Source organism: Castor canadensis, chromosome 13, assembly GCF_047511655.1.
Source record: "Castor canadensis chromosome 13, mCasCan1.hap1v2, whole genome shotgun sequence".
In the NCBI taxonomy this organism is placed as follows: Eukaryota; Metazoa; Chordata; class Mammalia; order Rodentia; family Castoridae; genus Castor; species Castor canadensis.
Genome location: NC_133398.1, coordinates 125,861,719 through 125,879,791, shown reverse-complemented (window position 1 = coordinate 125,879,791; position 18,073 = coordinate 125,861,719). Strand labels below are relative to the sequence as shown.

Below are 18,073 nucleotides of genomic sequence, written 5' to 3'. Positions count from 1 at the left end.
CCTCCCTGTGTCCAGGACAGCCAATCGCCTTGTAAGAGGTGGCGAGCGGGGCAGGGCAGCTAGCAGGCTTAAAAGCCTGAGTCCAGGCTACAGGGTCAGATGCTTGCAGGACAGCCATCTTTGAAGAGCAGAGTCTTGGGAGTGCACCTGCACCTGAGGATTACACCTGCACAACTTCAGCCACCTCAGGTGAGTGTCCCCAGCCTCACTGAGTCATGGTGGGAACCGGGAATGGAGGAGGGGACCCAAGCATGGATGTAGTCAACGAGGCGGATGCACCCTACAGAAACAAGAGCATCTGGACCAACACTGGCAGTTGGGAACTTGGGGAAGGATGGCAGGGGAATCTAGGGTGTCACCATGACCGCACAGAAGCACAAGTCCTGGCCAGGTAAGATAAGAGAGCTGGGTGCTCACAAACCAGGCTGAGATGCTTACTGTCCTCGCACGACTAGGTCATAGCCTTTCGCTGACCACTCCCAGCTAACGGCTTCAAATTCTAAGAGATGAGCTAAAGGCAGAATCTGGTGACATGTCCTTGGACAGTCAATACCCAGAATCCCACAGGGGAGACCTGCCCCAGGCCTGAGCCTGGGGCCCTGGGAGCTACCTACCGGTGTTCAGGAGCTGCTGTTGTTGATGCTTCCATTTGCTTGGCCCCATGACCCTGTCCCCAGCTGGGGTAGAGAGTGGGGAGTTGGAGGCTGATAGGTGAAAATGCTGGAGTGTTGGATGCTGCCCTTCCCAGACTCTCTAGAAGGACATTCCAGAAGGGTTTCACTCAAGAAGGGGAGGCTCCATGGCATAGCCCATCTCCTGCTGGGCATTCACCTTGATGAAGGTGGAGGTGTTCTCCCAACCCTTGGGGTTACCTTTCCCCTGCCTCCCAGCTAGTGAGGTTTTGTTTGATTGACAAACCTCTGTTTCCTGGACCAACTGTTTCCTACCTTCTAGCTGTTGGCTTGAGCGTCTGACCCACAGGCACGTCAACACCGTACTCACTCTAACTGACCACTGCATACTCTGTTTCTACTCCTAGAGTTCTGGACAGGCTGATGTTCATTTTGTTGTGTCAACCAAATACCTCCACTTGGCTGGTTTAATCCAAACTACATCCTCAGCCGTTTACAAAGTTTCTAGGAAAATACTTTCAGGAACAATTTAAATACTGTTTTTCCTCCATGGTGTCCTTCATTTCTCAGGTAGGAAAAAGAAGGCTGCTATAAAAGGCTTGGTCCAATGAGTCCCTGATTTCTTTTTCCTTTCTAGGCTTTGAAACAGGATCCTTTTCAATTCCTCGGCATCCTTTGCTTGGGAATGGCGTCCGATGCCCCAACACTTAATCACACTTTGGATGTGCAATGGGAGGAGTGGAAGACAAAACACAACAAAACCTACAGCAAGGTTGGTCACATTGAGAGTGTCCGTGGGGACCCCAGAAATGGAATAACTTCTAGGAGCCAGTTCTTACCAAAGCAGCAAACTAGTGACACCTGTTGTGAGCAGAATGTGGGAAGCACGCCTCTTGTCTCTGGATATTTTTGTTTTCAGAAGGTCAAAGCTATTCCTAGCCACGCTGTTATGTCATCTTTTTTGGGCGGTGGGTTTTAAACGAGAGACCATCACTTGTCCTGATTTCTAGAATGAAGAAGGACAGAGGCGAGCAATATGGGAGAACAATTTGAAAATGATTGAGCTGCACAACGAGGAGTACATCCAAGGGAAACACGACTTCACGCTGGCAATGAACGCCTTCGGAGACATGGTAGTGTGGTGTGCCTCGCTGAACCTGTGCTTTCTCTCCTCCGCTCTTTCCAAAATCGCCTCTTGCTTTAACGTGCCCTGCACTCTCTTTGAAGACGAATGAAGAATTCAGCGAGCAGTGGAATGGCTTTGGAATCCAGAAGCAGGAGCTGGAAAAAGTGTTTCAGGAATGTTTGTCACGAGATGTGTCCAACACTGTGGACAGTCGAGAAGAAGGTGATGTAACTCCTGTGGATGACGAGGTATGGCATCGGGTACGACACTGTCACATTCAGCCCTTCCAATGTCCACAGGACAGCCAAGAAGGCATTGCCACTTCCTTTAGGTGACTGTGGAGCGACTTGCAGTTCACTTTTTCTTTTTAGAGACTAGCAGACATTGCTGTTCAGGTCTTGCTTTGTGCTTGATGCCTTTTATTCCCTCTCCAGGAGACATGTGATTCTTGCTGTGCTTTTAGTGAGACTGGGGCCCTAGAAGGACAGCTGTACAGGAAAACTGACGACCTGTTCTCAGTGAGTGAGCAGAACCTACTGGACTGTTCTTCCTCTCAAGGAGATGGTGACTGCACAAGCAGGCAAGTCGGTACAGACTTCCAGGACGTGAAAGACAATAGAGGACAGGACACGGAGGAATCCCAGCCTTATGAAGGCAAGGTAAATGGAGCTCCTTACTGTGGTGTCGTTCCTGCTCTGGTTGAGGAAAGAGAAACGACCTCCGAGATAAAAGTCGCCTTCTTCAGAATTCCCCTCTAGATGGGAGAATCCGATGTGCCCTGAGTGAGGTCACTCATTATGAAAGATTAGCCTGGCAGAGCTCTGGGGTGACATGGTTGACACACAGGCGATCTCATTTGTGTCTCATTTGTGTGTAACACAGAAAGCATTTCTCATTAGCATGTCTTATTAAAGACACGCGAGCTGTTTTTCAGTATCAAACAGCAGCGTTTCACTTCCTGGGATGATTTATGACAGCACTGACTTGGAAACCCTGAGATGCAACCTGCTGAGTGCTGTGCTCCCAACCCATGCTCCACGAGGTGGAAGGGAGCTCCCCTTTGCTTTTAAAAGAGCAAAACCTTAGATTATTTCTGAGATCTGGTTTTCTGATGTGGGTGCTCACAGCTGAGGCCTTCCCTCAAGTCAGGAGTTAGTCTTATCAGTGTCGATGTGCCTCATTCTCTCTATTTAGTGGAGAATTTGCTCTTCCTTTAGCTGGAGTAAGAAATGGGGCATGGACAGCTACGTGAAGATCTCAGAGGCCAGGACGACCGCTGTGGGATTGCCACATGGGCCAGCTACCCCACTGGGTGAGCTCCTGGATGGTGATAGGAAGGCCTCGACTGTGGACATCATGCCCAGAAGAGGGACTTTTTCTTTAAGGTGACAGCTCCTACTGTGTAGGATCCAACACTTGAGTCACTGATGAGTTGTGATGTGAATTCTGTGACATTTTTAGAGCAGTGAAATGATTCCACTACATAGTAACTGACATAAGTAGATTGGAATTATTGATTCACCTAAAGAATGCATTGACTCATTTGATAATAAAATTTAAATTTTGTAAACGTGAGCTAGCTCCTTGTTTTTCATGCACTGGTCCAATACACAGTCAGAGTTGAAGGTGTCAGTCGTGCACCAGGACGAAGAGAGGGTGACTTCCGGCTCCTCCACTCATGCATATGCAGACCTTATCTCAGGTGCCCTGTGTCAAACCCTAACCTTGAGTGGAGCAAAATTTGACAAAGGATTTATGAGCACAAAGGAAAATTGTTTGAATACAGAAAATCACATTTCTGAGAAACAAACAGGAAGTTATATGATTTTGCTACTATGAAAGGGCTTGGGAGATCCGGTTCATTAACGAAGGTGGTTGCAGCCCCATCAGGTTATGGGACCAAAGATGTGGATCCAGTTTTTCCCAAGCATGTATAAAGTCCTGGAGGCCATGTCACAGTCAGGGAAGGCCAGGACACTGGTGGGTGGCCAAGGAGGATAGGATTCCTGGGTGAAGGCTGTGCTTCAAACATGGTTCCATAGTCTTAGAAGGTGGAAGACAGATGGAAGGATCAGAAGTGAGGGTCTGAATATACATTAAACCAAGCTATTTATAATCCTCGAATTATGAAATAAAAGTAGGAAAATCTCTCCACATTGTGTTGGTTTAGAGCACATAGTTTTATCAACTACGTATTTCCAGAATCTCACGTTCCCACACAAGAAAACACAAAGAGGGTGTGGAATTACTCAGTGGACAGACTCCATCATCCCTGCGGAGGGACAGAGGAGGAAACTGGGGCTGCCGCCCACAGAGCCTACAGCAGACTCCAGCAAGTCCTTCTGGGCTGGACCATGTGCCAGGCTGGAGTCTCATCCGCCCTTCCCGACTAGTTGACATAGCCTCTAAATTTTAACAAATGTTCCATTAGGAGTGAATTTCCTTGGGTTTTATACATGAATATGCAGTCAGGTTGAAGAAGATGTGAGAGTCCTCTGCTGATTCTTCTCTCTAGGGTGGAGAATAGATTTGATTCAACCACAACTGATGTAGTGTCCACTATGAGCCAGTCATCCCCACTGTGGGAGGGACAGTCCCCACCTCATTGAGTGGGTGCTGCTGGGGGAGTGAGGCAGTCAGGGAGGACTTCCAGGAAGAAGGGATGCAGACACTTTTCAGAGTAGCCAGTCACTGAGAACAGAAGAGCTGAGTGACTTAGCAGAAACAGGAGGTCAGCACCGTGAGGCAGGACACGGTTAAAGACCCTATGGGCGTGATTGGGTTGTCAAGGTGCTGAGGCGTGAGTACGGGAGGACACAAGTTCTTAGGACACAGGGGACCTCCTGGATAATGCAGTGAAGAGATCAAATTCTAGCCCTCACTTCTTGTACCACGAATGCCCTGGAAACACAGCAGCGTGGAGAAAAACGTCTTTCACACTTGCTGGCAGGACCCAGCTGTGTGGTTGTCATGTGGAGCTCTGTCTTCATGCTGGTGACATCGGAGGTGTGGCGGGCTGGGCATCCTCGAAGGCTCACTCGGTGGTGATGGATGCTGGTGCTGATGGCCTTCAGCTCAAGCCGGTGACCAGAGCTCCCCCAGGGGCCTCCCAGTGGTTTGGACTTCCCACACCGTAAACCTGGGAGCTACACCTAATTCATACAGATATTCCACCTGGATCAACTTTAAACAGCAACTTTCACAATTACTCATGGGCATCCGAATTTGAACACAAATTAAGAAGGAAAAACACTTCCTAGAAATACAGTCCCTTTTCACCAGTAGTACCTTTGTAAACTTTCACAATTCATGTGTTTAAATGGCTATTTTTTTTTTTTTGCATATATGCCTACAACTGTCTATAGGTCACCTTCATGAGGTGGTGCTTGCTGGGCTGGGGACACAAAGAACCAGGTAATCCTGGTCCCTCCCTTTGGACCTGCCATTCCCCTGGGGGCAGCCAGCACAACCCAGCATGGCGGGAGCCCACGTGCAGTGGTCATGGGCTCTGAAAGGAGGGCAGAGGACACTGGAGCAAGTGTCAGGGATGCAGTGCCCTCTTGGGGTCACAGAGGGTTCGAACTATTATCATATGGTCATATCTCGAGAGACTTGTGTCATCTGCAGGACCTGAGATGAGGAGGACGTTTCTATTTGTGCTGGGTTATCTCAATTTTGATGTAATAAACTCTCATCTGTTTCATGAGCTAATCCATTCCAGAAAAAATACAAATTGATAGATCAGAAGGAAGAGAATCTGGAGAAGGAAAAGTTCTCAGTTCATAAAGACAGGTGTTCCATGTGAGAGCTTGTTTCCATGACTCACAGTGACCATGCTCAGTCAGTCCTCTCACACGGCATGGACGGAGGAACCTCCACTGGCCAGGTGACACACGAGGACAAGTACTGTGTGCTTCCACACAGAGTGTGGTGCCAAGCAGTGTGTCTTCGTGGGTTTTGAGTTGCCATCAGAAAATACCACAGACTGAGATGAACACAAGTGACTCCAGTGAACACAATGGCTGATAGTTTCCTAGTTGCAGGGCTGGAGGTCCATTGTCGAGGTGACAGCATTTGGCAAGGGCCTTCTTGCTGGGTCATGACATGGTCATAGAAGGGCAGAAAGGGGAGAGCACCAGAGACAAAAGGGGTCTTGAACTTGACGTTATAAGAAACCCATTCACTTGATAAGAAACCCACTCTTATCCTGGGTTGGACAGATGCTCGTCCCTTCCCAGGGAGGCACCTGCAGCAGCTGAGGCCACCCCAGGTGGGTAAAACCAGCCTCACTGGTGAATGGCAGGTCCAGGCACTGGGAGGAGGGGACTTCTGCAGGGACAGGGTCTAGGTGGCAGACACAACACCTGAGGAATGAGAACTTCTACCCCTGCCCCGCGGCTTTGTGGTGAGGATGCAGAAGACGGTGACTGGGAACCCAGGGAGGCTTTGGGACCACTCAGTTGATCTCAGCTTGTGCACAACACTCAGCCTCTGGATGTGGCCAGGCCAGACAGGGCAGCTCCGCTTTGCTGACCTGGCTCCCCGTGTCACCACAGAGACTGTGTAACACCCTTCTGCTTCAGTGGATCGTACAGAGGGTGAGGCAGGGGTATGCCCTATTCCAGGCTATCAGAGTACATTTTGAGGGGCCCAACCCTGACCCCCTCCAACCAGAAGCTGAAACTGGTGGCACTGGCTTCCAATGGCTTGGCCACATGACCAAGAAAGGTTTCACCCAGGAAGGGGATGGCTGCAAGAAGAAGAAGGTGTCAGGTGGCTGCCTAACTCTGAGACTATTAGGATAAGACGCCTGTTAGCCACATGTTTCCTGGATGACCTCTGCTCCATTGGTACAGAACCTAGAGCAACAGGTTCCTAGGGTCCTTGTATGTTGCATTCAGCTTCTGACCCCATGGGAACGTGGATGGACGCCCTTCTCCTCACATGAACTGTGATTGCCTGCACTGTGTCACCTCCTAGAGCTCTGGACGGGTGCCCTCTATGTTGGTGGCTTGACTGAATACATCCACTTGGCAGTTTCAACCCTGCCTTTTCCATAGCATTTGGGTTAACACTTGAAAGAAGAGCTTCAATATTTCATCCACCATGGCGTCCTAATGTCTCAATGGGAATCAGAGGGCTGTGATGGAAGCACTGGTGTCATCACACCCTTGTTTCTTTCCCCTTTCTAGGTTGTGAAGCAGGAAGCCTCATCTCTTCCTCGCCACCCTTTGCTTGGGGGTGACCTCAGCCACTCCAACACCGGATTGCACTTTGGATGCACAATGGGAGGAGTGCAAGACAAGACACAGCAGAACCTACAGCACGGTCGGTGACATTGCAACTGCCCAGATGGAGCCCAGAGAAAATGGTCATTGCTGTTGGGATTTTACAGCCAGTGAGGAGCTTCTAGAAGCCAGGTCTTACCAAAGCAGTAAACTAAGGACACCTGTTGTGAATGCAAAGTGAGCAGTGTCTCTGTTGTGTCTGAGCGTAGAGAACAGCTTCCGGAAGGGCTTAGCCCTCCCTAGACGACAGTTCCCTTCGTCTTTGTCAGCAGGTCCACGTGGTAATCTTGGGTAAGAGAGACCATCACTTGTACTGATTTCTAGGATGAAGAAGGACAGGGGAGAGCAGTGTGGGAGGAGAATTTGGAAATGGTTGAGCTGCACAATGAGGAACGCAGGCAAGGGAAACACAGCTTCACCATGGCAACGAACGCCTTTGGGGACCTGGGGAGTGTGACATGCGTTGCTTAATCTGTGCTTCTCCTCGGTCCTTTATGTAATGACCTCTTGTTTTTCACAGGTACTTTGTTCTCTTTGAAACCAATGAGGAATCCAGGCAAGCGAGGAATGGCTTTGAACTCCAGAAGCCCGAGGAGGAGGGGAAAGTGTTTTAGGAATTTATGTTACAAAATGTCTCCAAATCCATGGATTGGAGAGAAAAGGCTTTGCGACCCCTGTGAGGGAACACGTATGACACTGTCACATTCAGCCCTTCCAGTACCCACAGAAAAGCCAAGAAAAATGAACATCTTTACTTTGTACACGGTGGCTCGGCCTTCAGCTCACTCTGTTCTTTGGCAAGGAAATTCCTGAACTGGGTGTGGTGGTGCAAACCTGTAATTCCAGACCTCTGAAGACTGAGGTGGGAGGGCCGTAAGGGTGAGGTTCAGCCTGCACTGCAAAGCAAGACTGTCTCCAAATTTCACAAAAAGCTCAAGCAAAGTCACGTGAGCTGTTGTCAACGTCACGCTGCCTGATGCGAAGGAGAGACTCGCATTCGGTTCCCAGGGCAGGTGTGATGCCTGTGGGGCTTTCAGTGTGACTGGGACCCTAAGAGGGCAGGTGTGCAAGACTGGTGTCCACGAGCGAGCAGAGCCTACCGCGCTGTTCCTCGTCACGGGGAAGCCGTGGCTGCAGTGGTAGGCACGTCGGCAAGGCCTTCTGGACTGAGAGGAGTCCCTGCAGCCTGCGTCCGAAGCCTCATGGAAATCTGATCGCTTTGACTTTCTAGATAAGTTGCTATTTTTCTTTTGAAGTTGTCGATTGGTCTTTCTTTGCCTCTCAGTCTTTTGAATATACTGACACAGGGAAATTCTTCCCGGTTGTGTCCATTTGTAGGTTCCACAGGCCTCCTGGATTTGGACACCCAGGTCTTTCCCTAGATTTGGGGAATCCTTTGCTACGATTTCACTGAGCAGGGTTTCTGTGCCTTCAGTTGGTCTCTCAGCTCCTTCTTCCAGCCCCACGTGCTTAGGTTTTATCTCGCGATCACGACCCAGAGTTTCTAAGAGACGCGGCCAGGCGGCTTCATTTTTTAAATTGCTGTCTGAATGTAGTATGGCTTCAACTTTGTCTTCCATGCCAGAAATTATTTCTTCTGCCACTGGCAGTAATTTATACTGCTTTTGACTCGATTTGTTCATTTACAACATTTCTGACTTCTTCTTGTTGTTTGCAGAATCTCAAAGTCCCTCCTGAATTTCCCATCCGTGTCGCTCACTTTCTAATCCAGGTTTTAGTTGGCCACCTACTTCATTCACAGTTTGTTTGGGGTCACTGATGGTTTTTAGAGGTAGATATTTGGGTTCTTCGGCTTTCAGCCATTTTAACACCTTTGGATTCAGTAATTGAGGAGCTATGAGCACGTGGAGGAGTCACGTGACTGTGCTTCTCATGTCTCCTGTGTTTTTAGGGCGTGATTTCTGCGTGTGTTGGGATGGGCATCTCCTCCAGTTTTATTTGATTGACTTCTTGATGACCACTCTTTTCTTGAAGGCTCAATCTCCAGGACCACTCAGAGAGGAGAAAAGAAGCCACATAGCAGTGGTAACTGCGGTCACTTTAGAAGATTCTCTTTTTTAATTTTTTATTTACTTACTTTTATTGTTGTGCAGGGTGGGAGTACACTGTGGCATTTACAAAAGTTCTTACAATATATCAAATACATCGTACTTGAATTCCCACCCTCCACCATTTTCCTTCATTCCTCTAACCCCCACACCCCATTCCTGGAATAGTTTCAACAGGTCTCATTTTCCCGTTTTCATTCATGAGTGCATAATATTCCACCATAGTCACCCTCCTATACCCTTTCCTTATGTCCTCCTCCCTCCCACTGGTGCCAGCCTCCAAATAGGATCTGTTTTACCTTCCTGTTCTCTGATATTGTATAGGAAAAGAAGAAATAAATGACATTTTGTTTGTGTAAGATAGCTATACCGGAGTTTCCTTGTGACATTTCCATGGAATGTGTTATAGCCTGATTTGGTTCATCTCCTCTATTTTTCTCCTTTCTGTCTTCCTTTCTTGTGATTTCAACAGGTTTAAATATTCTATATTTATTCTTGCACACAGAGTACATCAACCATATTCACCTTAACTTCCTTCTTTCACCCTCCCCCTCGCTTATGTGACCTTTCTTAGTGTGACCTGTTTTTCATAGGATTGCTGTATTTGCTTTAGGTCTATATTCCATACTAACTTCACTGAAGATGATGTTCTCCAGTTCCATCCACCTACCTGCAAATGGCAAAATCTCAGTCCTCTTTGTGGCTGCATAAAACTCCATTGTGTATAGATACCACATTTTCTTAATCCATTTGTCGGTGGTGGGGCATCTTGGCTGTTTCCATAACTTGGCTATTGTGAATAGTGCCGCAATAAACATGGGTGTGCAGGTGCCTCTGGAGTAACCTGTGTCACAGTCTTTTGGGTAAATCTCCAGGAGTGGGATTGCTGGATCATATGGCAGATCTATGTTTAGTTTTTTAAGAAGCCTCCATATTGTTTTCCAGGGTGGTTGTACTAGCTTGCATTCCCACCAGCAGTGTATGAGGGTTCCTTTTCCCCGCATCCTCACCAACATTTGTTGTTGGTGGTGTTTTTCATGCAAGCTATTGTAACAAGGGTGAGGTAGAAGCTTAGTGAGGTTTTGATTTGCATTTCCTTTATGGCCAGGAATGTCGAGCATTTTTTTTTGACTAGCTGGACTTCTTCCCTTGAAAAAGCTTTGCTCCGTTCATTTGCCCATTTCTTCATTGGGTGGTTCATTTTGTGGAAGTTTAGTTTTTTGAGCTCCCTGTATATTCAGGTTATTAATCCCTTATCGGCTGTATAGCTGGTAAAGATTTTCTCCCATTCTGTGCACTGCCTCTTGAATCTGGTGACGCTTTCTTTTGTTGTGCAGTAGCTTTTTAGTTTCATGTGGTCCCATTTGTCCATCCTTTCTCTCAGTTGCTGAGCCACTGGAGTTCTGTTTAGGAAGTCATTGCCTATGCCTGTAAGTTCCAGAGTATTCCCTACTCTTTCCTGAACTAACTTCAAAGTTTCAGGTCTGATACTATGGTCCCGAATCCACTTTGAGTTGATATTTGCACAGGGTGAGAGACGTGGGTCTAATTTCAGTTTTCTATATGTGGATAACCACTTTTCCCAGCAATATTTATGAAGAGGGTGTCTTTTCTCCATCGTATGTTTTTGGTGCCTTTGTCAAAAATAAGGTAGGCATAGCTGTGTGGCTTCATATCCGGGTCCTCTATTCTGTCCCACTGGTCTTCATATCTGTTTTTGTGCCAGTACCACGCTGTTTTTATTGCTATTGCTTTGTAATGTAGTTTGAAGTCAGGGCTTGTGATTCCTCCAGCGTTGCTCTTTTTGCTCAGTATTGCCTTGGCTGTTCCCAGACTTTGGTGCATCCAAACGAACTTTAGGGTAAAATTTTTCAGTCTCTATGATGACTGTCATTGGGATTTTGATGGGAATAGCATTGAACGTGTAGATTGCTTTTGGTAGTATTGCCATTTTCACAGTATTGATTCTGCCAATCCACGAGTATGGGAGATGTCTCCATCTTCTGTGGTCTTCTTTCTTTCTTTCTTCAATGGTGTATAGTTTTCATTGTAGAGATCTTTTGCTTCCTTTGTTAAGTTTATTCCCAGGTATTTTTTTTGAGACTATCATAAATGGAATTATTTTCCTATATTATTTTCCAGTTTATGCATTGTTGGTGTATAGAAAGGCTAGTGATTTTTGTAAGTTGATTTTGTATCCTGCTACTTTGCTGAAGGTGTTTATGGTTTATGTTTGAGTTTTTTGGTGGAGTTTTTTTTTTTTTTTTTTGGATCTATTAGGTGTAAGACAAGTCATACAAAGAAAGGTAGTTTGACTTTTTCCTTTCCTATTTGAATTCCTTTTATTTCTTCCTGTCTCATTGTTCTGGCTAGGAATTCCAGGACTATGTTGAATAAAAGTGGAAAGAGTGGATACCCTTGTCTTGCTCCTGACTTTAGAGGAAATTATTTCAGTTTTTCCCCATTTAGTATGACATTGGCTATAGGCAATATATATATATATTTAATATATTGTCATATATAGCCTTTATTGTGTCAAGGTACATTCCTTTTAATCCTAGTTTCATCAGAACTTTTATCAGGAAATTTTGTGGAATTTTGTTAACGTCCTTTTCTGTTGAGGTGATTTTATAGTTTTTGTCTTTGCTTCTGTTAATGTGCTGTGTTATATTTAACAATTTGTGTATGTTGAACCAGGCCTGCATCCCTGGATGAACCCAACTCGATCATGATGGATGGCTTTTTATATATATTGTTGAATTCAGTCTGCAGTATGTTATTGAGATTTTTGCATCTAAGTTCATTAAAGACATTGACCTATAAATCTCTTTTTGTTGTGTTTGGGGACAATGCTGGCCTCACAGGATGGTTTGGGCAGCATTCGTTCCCTTTCTATTTCATGGAATGGCTTGAGGGGGGTTGGTGTCAGTTCTTCTTTAAAGGTCTGGTAGAACCCAGCAGAGAATCCATCAGGTCCTGGACTTTCCTTTTTTGGGGAGAATTTTTATTGCTGCTTCATTTTCATTGCTTGCTATAGGCGTGTTTAGGTGATTTATATCCTCTTGGTTCAATTTTAGTTGATCATATGTGTCTAGAAATTTAGTCATTTCTTCTAGATTAATCCTATGTATTTGAATATAGGTTTTCAGTGCAATCCCTAATGATTCCTTGGATTTTGCTGGTGTTATTTCTAATTTTATTAATTGGGATCTTTTCCCTTCTCATGTTGGTCAGATTTGATAGGGGTTTATCAATCTTACTTTGATAGGGGTTTATCTTCAAAGAACCAGCTTTTTATTTTGTTGATTCTTTGTATGGTTTTTTTTTGTTGTTGTTTCTATTTCATAGATTTTGGTCCTTATTTTTATTATTTCTCTCCTGCTTATTTTGGGTTTAGCTTGTTCTTGTTTTTCTGAGTTTGAGATGCAGCATTAGGTCATTTATTTGAGATCTTTCTGTGTTTTTAATATATGCACTCATATATCAACTTTCCTCTTAGGACTGCCTTTGCTGTGTCCCATAGGTTCTGGTAGGTTTTACTTTCATTTGCATTAAATTCCAGGAATTTTTTTTATTTCTTCCCTCATTTCTTTGGTGACTCACTGGTCATGGAGCAATGTGTTGTTCAGTCTCCAGGTGATTGAGTATTTTCTGCTGTTTCTTTTATTGTTGAGTCATAGGTTTATTCCCTTGTGGTCAGGCAATATGCAGGGGGTTATTTCAGTTTTCTTATATTTGTTGATACTTGCTTTGTGACCTAAAATATGATCTACTTTGGAGAAAGTTCCATGGACTGCTGAGAAGAATGTACATTGCAGGATGGAATACTCTGTAGACATCTGTCAGGTCCATTAGATCTATGTTGTCATTCAATTCTAGAATTTCTTTGTTGATTTTTTGTCTGGATCACCTATCTATTGGTGATGGTGGAGTACTGAAGTCTCCCCCATCGCTGGGTTAGGGTCTGCCTGTGTTTAATGAAGTTGGGTACACCAACATCGGGGGCATATAAGTCAGCAATTGTTATTCCTTCTTGATGTATTGCTCTTTTTATTAGCACGAAGTGACCTTCTTTGACTAATTTAGGTTTGAGGTCTACTTTAGCTGATATGGCCACCCAGAGGTTCCCAGATTGTAGAATTCGGTCACACTCAGGATCTGGTCATGTGGGATACAGCAGCTGGGTGTCTGGAAACCAGGCTGTGATGCTAGCCCTCCTGTACCACCAGGTAACATCCTCTTGTCTGTCCCTAACAGGTAACATCCTCTGGACTCTAGGGTACATACAGAGGGCTGAAACTGTTGACATGTCCTTGGACAGTCCCTGTCCAAAGTTCCACATGGGCGATCTGTCCCAGACATGAGCCTGGAGCTCTGCTGCCTGCCCCTGTCCGATAATGGCACTGTGGTTCCAATTCCACTTGGTTGGCCATATGAGCATCCCTCAAAGGGGTGGCAAGTGGGGAGTTGAGGCTGGTGTGGGAAACTGAGGGAGTGTTGGGTGCTGTCCTTTCTCCAGGAAAGGCATTTCAGAAGAGTTTCACTGACAAGACATAGCTCATCTCCCCCCATGTATCAGCCAAGAGAAATGTGTGAGGTCTTCTCCCAACTCTTGGGGATGTCTTTGCTTCTAAACAGACTCCAGCATTCCAATTAGTGAGGTTTTGTTTGAATGAAAAAAATCTGGACCAACCTTTTCCTACTTCCCAGTTGTTGACTTAAGCTTCTGGCCCATGGGTGCATCCCGCCATTCTCAAATCCTAAATTATCACTGCACATCCCATTTCAACTCCTAGAGATCTAGTGGACTGCTGTTCATTTTGGTGTGTCAACCAAATACCTCCACGTGGCTACTTTAGTCTAAACCAGATCCTCATCTATCCCGAGAACAGCTGAAATATTTATATTCCACCAGGGTGTCCTTCATTTCTCAGAAGGGAATAACAAGGGTGTTCTAGCAGCACTGGTCTAATCGCACTGGTCTTCTCTTCCCTTTCTAGATTCTGAAGCATGAATCCTCTTCTCTTTTCCTCACCGTCCATTGCCTGGGGAAAGCCTTGGTTGCTCCACTCACACTTTGGATGCACAATGGGAGGAGTGGAAGACAAAACCTACAGCATGGTAGGTCACATTGAAAGTGTCCAGAGGGACACTTTTTTCCCTTCTTTTTGGGACTTTAATGCCAGGGAGAGGCTTCTAGAAGCCAGGTCTTAACCTAATGACACCTGTTGTGAGCAGAATGTGGGAAAAAATGCTGTCATCTATTAGACATTTGTAGCTTCCAGAAGTTCAAAGCTACCGTCCACACTGTCACTTACCTCTGTTGGGGTGCGTTTCAAGTGAAAGAGACTATTGTTTGTACTGATTTCTAGGATGAAGAAGGACAGAGGCGAGCGGTATGGGAGGAGAATTTGGAAATGATTGAGCTGCACAGTGAGGAATGCAGACACGGGAAACACGGCTTCACCATGGGGATGAAGCCTCGGGGACCTGGGGAGTGTGGCGTGCATTGTGTAGTCCGTGCTCCCTCTGCTTGGCACGTTGCAGAATGGCCCCTTGCTTTAACGAGTTCTTGTAGACTAGTCAGGATTCAGGCAGGTGAGGAGTGGTTTTCAAATCCAGAAGCAGAAGAAGTTGGAGAAAGTGTTCCAGGAACTTCTGTTTCAGCACGTCCCCAGTGGTATGGGCTGCAGAGAGAAAGGCTCTGTGCTCCCGGGAAGAATCAGGCGTGACGCCGTCCCTTCCCGCTCTTCAGTGCTGCAGCAACGCCAAGAAGGCATCGATGTTTCCTTTAGGAGAGTGCGGAGCGACATGTGAGTCACTTTTGCATTTTAAAGGATATTCAAATGCATGAGTCATTGTCGAAGTTTTGGTATTTGCTTTGAGAATGACAGCTTTTTATGCCCACCCCAGTGTGATAGGGCGTTTAGTGCAACTCAGTCCCTAGAAGGGCAGATGTTCCAGAAAACTGGCAAACTGTTCTCAGTGCATGGACAGAACCCAGTGGAATGTTCCCATCCTCCAGGCAATAATGGCTGCTTATTGCATTATTGTTATTGGATTATTATTATTATTATTATTGGATTATTCCCCTGCCACATTACAGACAACGGGGACCTGGACATCAGGGACACCTAACCTCACGATGCCAGGGTCAGTGGAGGCCCTTCCCATGGTGTCGTTCCTGCTCGGGCTGTGGAAGCTGAAACGACCTCAGAGATAAAAGTCGCCTTCTTCAGAATTCCCCTCCAGATGGGGGAATCCGATGTGCCCTGGCCTGGCAGAGCTCTGGGGTGACATGGTTGACACACAGGCGGTCTTGTTCCCATGTACCACAGCGCACAAGCACACTGTTCTACAGCTAATGCGTCTCTCCCCGTGAAAAGTTTCCAGGAACAGGAATATGTAGTGAACCTCATTAAGGAGAGTTGAGCTAATCTTCAGTCGCAAATTACACACAGCATTTCACTTCCTGGGGTGACTTATGACACCACTGATTGCAAACCCTCAGCTGCGAACTGACGAGTGCTGTGATCCCAACCCATGTTCCAGGGAGTGGGTGGCACTCATCGAATCTTGTCCCTTTAGTTTTCCAAGGACCGACCCTGCCAGAAGAAGCCCAGGCACTGCTGCTAGTGCCACAGGGGACGTCCACGTTCCTCCCGATGAGGCTTGGCCACCCCGGGAGCCATCTCTGCTGGTCTTGATGAAAGCCTGCCTTCCTTCATGTTCTGTAAGCCAGGTAAACGTCTTTGCAGAAACTGATGCAGATAAATTGCAAAAGTACGGTGACAGCCAGCGCGACTGACTTTCGTGTGCAAACGTGAGTGTAAATGTTTTAGTGCGCGGCTTAACATCATTCTTCAGTCTGGGTGTCCTATTTCCTAGTACTGGAGAAATGTCCCCAGATATGCTTTTTATAACATTTTTACATAGCTCTGTCATTAAATGTATCTCTTATTTCTTAAACTTTCTCCAGTGACTGCATATTTTACACATTTCCGGTGATTTTAATTTTTTATTTAAATCTCAAAAGAGCTTCACGATTCAGGGAACTCTGCATTCTGGACTCTTTCCTGCAAATTGCATGCGGGGTGCCATGACAAGGTTTCAGACATGCATCTAGCCAAGCCTTTCGCCAAGGAATGTGTGCTGACTTGCACTTCTGCCAGTGTCAGATGACAGCTGACACCCTAGCCGTGGGAACAGAGGTCTCAGTCATATGTCATTCTTATAGGGTTGGAAATGTGTCCCTTCTGGTGGCAGCAGGTCACAGCCAGGATCCTGGAACCTTACCCTTAGCTGCAGTTTTATTTCCAGGCATTTATTTGGATGAAAACTGTAGCAAGATTCTCCATGGTCTTTCGTTGGCTATGGCTTTGAAGGAGCCGAGTCGGAAAACAGAAAATACTGGGTGGTCAAGAACAGGTAGAAATTGCCAAAAAAACATTTCCACTGGGAAACGAAAAGAGAAGAGCTGTACGCAGTCAGAATTCACATGCAGGTCCCAGAAACCTTTGTCCCACTTAGGCTTGAGGTGGAATTGTGACGGTGTGATGGCAACATCAGGTTCTGTCTCACACTCCCAGGGTGTGTGGCGTATGTGTCATTGCTTTTCTAATTTCTCAAAAACTTCTGTACCAGATGGGGCTGGAAAAATCTTCTACCGTCACACTATCTCTAATTTTGAAATTCAGTGTAAGGTAATGATTTTAGAATTAGGGATAGAAGTTACGGGCAGATTGAGACACAACCATTTATAAAGGATGAAAAGAACGTCTACCTCCCTGAATTCTTTCTGCTAAGTGCGCGTGGCCTCTGTCACAGTGTTGAAATCAGGTGTTGACTCTAATGAAACCCAGTGTGCTTTATTCGTTCTACTAAATGGAGAATTTGCTCTGCCTTCAGCTGGGGTAAAGAATGGGGTGAGCCTGGCTCCCTAAAGATGACCAGAGATCGGGATAACCACTGTGGGATTGGCACCTGGGCAGCTGCCCCACTGTGTGAGCTCCTGACGGTGACAGGAAGGCATGGATTGAGGACATCATGTTTAGAGGAAGGACATTGTCATCAAATTGACAAGCACACACGGTGTCGCAGCTAACACTTGAGTCATTGATGATCCAACCTGTGATGTGAATTCTCTGACATTTTCTACTTGTGACATGGTACCACTGCTGTAAAAGTTGCCATAAACAGATTATATTACTGAATCACCTAAATAAATTGTTGACTATATTTGGTTAATAAAATTGAAAGTTTGTAGAGGTGAAAATTTGTTCTGGTTTTAAAGCACTGATGTAATGCACTGCCATTCCTCTCTGAGACAGAACTGAATGTGCCAGTGGGGCACCAGGAGGAAGAGGGGGTGCCTTCTTTCTTCACCATTCATACATATGCAGACCTTACCTCAGGTGTCCAGGGGCTGTTTGAACCCTGTCCTAGATTGGAGGAACACTTGATAAAAGGTCTGCAAATACAAAGGAGTATTGTATGAATAAAGAAAATAATCTCTTTCCAGAAAAGCAAGCAGGATGAGACGTGATTTTACTACTATGAAAGGGCCTGGGAGAGCAGGTTGATTACACCCACAATGGCTGCAGCCCCATCAGGTTATGGAATGAAAGACATGGATCCAGTTTCTGGAGCTTCTTCACCAACATTGGGTGAAGATCTGGAAGCCATGTCACAGTCAAGAAGGGACAGGACACTGGTGGGTGACCGAGGCAGATAGGATTCCTGGGTGAAGGCTGGGGTTCAAACGTGGTTCCATAGTCTTGGAAGGTGGAAGACAGATGGAAGGATCAGAGGTGAGGGTCTGAGGTTGCATTAAACCAAGCTGCAGGGAATCTTTGAATGAGGAAATACAAAAGGAGAAAAACCACTCTCCATATTTATTGGCGTAGCGCACAGAGTTCATCAACCACGATCTTCAAAGGCTCGTGTTCCCACACAACA

At 46.0% G+C, this 18,073-nt stretch overlaps 1 protein-coding gene and 1 long non-coding RNA gene across 7 annotated transcripts in view; both read left to right on the top strand.

Annotated features, from left to right (window-relative positions):
* Positions 1-3,333, top strand: part of LOC109687925 (procathepsin L-like) — a 55,454-nt gene extending 52,121 nt beyond the window's left edge. The window contains exons 11-16 of one of the 5 annotated variants that reach the window (XM_074052601.1): positions 16-189; positions 1,270-1,404; positions 1,643-1,765; positions 1,860-2,006; positions 2,193-2,417; positions 2,976-3,333. In XM_074052601.1, coding sequence (XP_073908702.1) covers positions 100-189; positions 1,270-1,404; positions 1,643-1,765; positions 1,860-2,006; positions 2,193-2,417; positions 2,976-2,984 — 729 coding nt within the window. In that variant the 5' untranslated portion in view covers positions 16-99 and the 3' untranslated portion in view covers positions 2,985-3,333. Of the gene's footprint in view, positions 1-15; positions 190-1,269; positions 1,405-1,642; positions 1,766-1,859; positions 2,090-2,192; positions 2,418-2,975 lie in introns of those variants that run through there. The other 4 variants (XM_074052600.1, XM_074052603.1, XM_074052602.1 and 1 more) reach the window with 4 other exon arrangements.
* A 3,596-nt stretch (positions 3,334-6,929) lies between these two features.
* Positions 6,930-17,367, top strand: LOC109687927 (uncharacterized). 2 transcript variants are annotated; one of them, XR_012440596.1, is made up of 6 exons: positions 6,930-7,337; positions 7,567-13,344; positions 14,116-14,236; positions 14,488-14,928; positions 15,704-15,857; positions 17,024-17,367. It is a non-coding gene; the product is annotated as an uncharacterized lncRNA (long non-coding RNA). The 2 variants fall into 2 exon arrangements; XR_012440597.1 differs by having other exon boundaries at positions 15,222-15,857.
* The last annotated feature ends 706 nt before the right edge of the window (positions 17,368-18,073 follow it).